Raw genomic sequence first — 2,617 nt, 5'->3', positions numbered from 1 at the left:
TGAGCTGCCAGACAGACTGCGAACCTGTAGATGGGCGGAAGTCTTTTGAACCTTATCGGCTCCCATCCTGGCAACCGCGTCACCCAGCTATCCCACTTCCGGCTTTGGCCTACCGCAAATGGCGCCTGAGCTTTAGGCCAACTTTCTTCTCCGCTGGCCTGTCCCCACCCGGTGCTGTCCTGCCACCATCTCAAGCCCTCCAGGCCTTTCTCCACTACAGCCCGGCGGCTACACTTAGCATCCTCCGAGATGTCTGGTAACAGGGGAGGCGCCGATGGCCGAGGTGAGCAGTCGGAGGCGGAGGCCAATATGGAGACTTCGTCAGGTCTCACCTTGACACCTGAACCTCAGATGAACTTGAGATTGACCGGAGACGGTGCCGGTGCCGGGGATGGTGGTGTTCCCACCCTTGCGGGCACAGAAAATCAAGGTACGGACGAGGAAAATATTGGTGGCGAAGACACAATCGACCGCGGCCATGGCGACGGCGACGGCCATGGCGATGGCGACGGCGACGGTCATGGCGTCGGCGACGGCCATGGGGAAGGCGACGGCCATGGCGATGGTGACAGTGACGGCCGGCTAAGGCGTGAAGTAGAGGAAGAAGCGGCAGAAGACCAGCACGAGGTACGGTGCACTCAGGGCAACCCTGATCAGCCTTTATCAGACGCGGCTCGGTCCCTGGAGGACTGGATGTCTGCAGAGACATCGGCCCTGCCCCGCCCTCGCTGGAATGTCCTCACTGCTCTTCGAGATAGGCAGCTGGGTTCCAGTGCCCGCTTTGTTTACGAGGCCTGCGGGGCACGGGTGTTTGTGCAGCGTTTCTGCCTGCAGTATGGCCTGGAAGGCCACAGCGGTTGTGTCAATAGTGTTCACTTTAACCAGCGTGGCACCCGACTGGCCAGCAGCAGTGATGACCTGAACGTGATAATTTGGGATTGGGCGCGCCAGCAGTCTGTACTGAACTTTGATAGTGGTCACAGAAATAACGTCTTTCAGGCCAAGTTCCTTCCCCACTGTGGCGATTCCATCCTGGCCACGTGTGCCCGAGATGGGCAGATACGGGTAGCAGAGCTACCTGCTCTGCCAGACAGCAATGTTTCTGTGCAGGTGGCCCAACACAGAGGAGCGAGCCACAAGCTGGCGCTGGAGCCTGACTCCCCTTTTAAGTTCCTAACCTCAGGGGAAGATGCTGTTGTCTTTGCCATTGACCTCAGACAACACCGGCCAGCTTCCAAAGTGGTGGTAACAAAGGAGAATGCGAGGAAAGTGGGACTGTATTCGATCTTTGTGAATCCCGCCAATACTTACCAGTTTGCTGTGGGTGGAATGGACCAGTTTGTAAGAATTTATGACCAGAGGAAAATTGATGAGAGTGTGAATAATGGCGTGCTCAAGAAGTTCTGCCCTCATCACCTGGCCAACTGTGATGGCAAAGTAAACATCACCTGCCTGGTGTACAGCCATGATGGCACAGAGCTCCTGGCTAGTTACACCGATGAAGATATTTACCTGTTCCACACCTCTAGCTGTGATGGAGCCCAGTATGTTAAGAGATACAAGGGGCACAGAAATAATGCCACAGTCAAAGGTGTCAATTTCTATGGCCCCAGAAGTGAGTTTGTGGTGAGCGGTAGTGATGGCGGGCACATCTTCCTGTGGGAGAAATCATCCTGTCAGGTCGTTCAGCTCCTGGAGGGGGGTGACAGGGCAGGAACTGTCAACTGTGTTGAGCCCCACCCTTACCTCCCCATGATGGCAACCAGTGGCCTAGACCATGATGCCAAGATCTGGGCACCCACAGCTAAAGATGCCACCCAGCTTCTCGATTTAAAGGATGTGATTAAGAAGAACAAGCAGGAACGAGATAGAGAGCGGTTTGGCCACTCTGATGTGTTTGACACCAACCTGCTGTCGTTCATCATGCATCACCTGGCCCATAGAAGTTCTGGCCCTCACCTCGGTCCCTGGGTGCCTCGCTCAGTTGCACTCGTGGAAGCAGAGTCAGATGACTCTTCCGGTTCCACCGATGTATCCGACGATGAGGGTGCCCAGTAAGAACGTCAAGACCAGGGACAATTCCAAGAACATGTCCACGCCTCCCATCCTGAATGCCTGATACCTGATGCAGCTAGATGTCACTGCAGTAGGCTGGACTTTAAGCTTGAAATTCAGTTTAACTAATAGATTTGCCTTTGGTCTTTTATTTCCCACAATAAAAACCACCTTTCATCTGTTCCCTCTGCTTTCCTTCCTTCCTTTCTCACATCCTTCCTCCCTCATTACTTCCCCTCACTTGATCTCTTTATTCCTCTTCCTTTACCCCTTAATTCTGTGTGCATGTAGAAGCAATTTATTTATGCCTCTTTTCATATGCTGTCTTATGGTTGACTTCTAAAGGTTCCCAATTCTGGTGAAAATATTAAGAGCCTTATGTAATCTACCTTATCATTTATGACACTGAAAGCAATGACCTTTCTTTCATCTTTAGTAGTATGTTAGTAAGTTCTTTGTGCTGGAAATTGTATAGGTGTGTTTATTCTTTAAAAGTGGGTACAACGAAAAATGTGCACAGCTGGACACACTCATGTGTGCTCGCAGAAAGGCTTACTCTGAG

At 52.4% G+C, this 2,617-nt stretch overlaps 1 protein-coding gene across 1 annotated transcript; it reads left to right on the top strand.

Annotated features, from left to right (window-relative positions):
• The first annotated feature begins 249 nt into the window (after positions 1–249).
• Positions 250–2,058, top strand: LOC129076883 (DDB1- and CUL4-associated factor 8-like). The gene is made up of 2 exons (XM_054581020.1): positions 250–490; positions 581–2,058. The coding sequence occupies exons 1-2, from the start codon at positions 250–252 to the stop codon at positions 2,056–2,058; spliced, it is 1,719 nt and encodes a 572-aa protein (XP_054436995.1).
• The last annotated feature ends 559 nt before the right edge of the window (positions 2,059–2,617 follow it).

The sequence above is a fragment of the Pteronotus mesoamericanus genome, unplaced genomic scaffold (assembly GCF_021234165.1).
Source record: "Pteronotus mesoamericanus isolate MK-2021 breed Mesoamerican mustached bat unplaced genomic scaffold, CSHL_Meso_final contig_65, whole genome shotgun sequence".
NCBI classification, from domain to species: domain Eukaryota; kingdom Metazoa; phylum Chordata; class Mammalia; order Chiroptera; family Mormoopidae; genus Pteronotus; species Pteronotus mesoamericanus.
Note: the sequence above shows the minus strand (reverse complement) of the source record. Positions and strands in the feature narration are given on the sequence as shown.

Excerpts from the sequence above, each read along its gene's own strand:
- LOC129076883 (XM_054581020.1), top strand. The coding sequence starts at position 250 with ATGTCTGGTAACAGGGGAGGCGCCGATGGCCGAGGTGAGCAGTCGGAG. Across the intron at positions 491-580 it reads CCGCGGCCATGGCGACGGCG|GGCTAAGGCGTGAAGTAGAG; the intron begins ACGGCCATGGCG and ends ACAGTGACGGCC.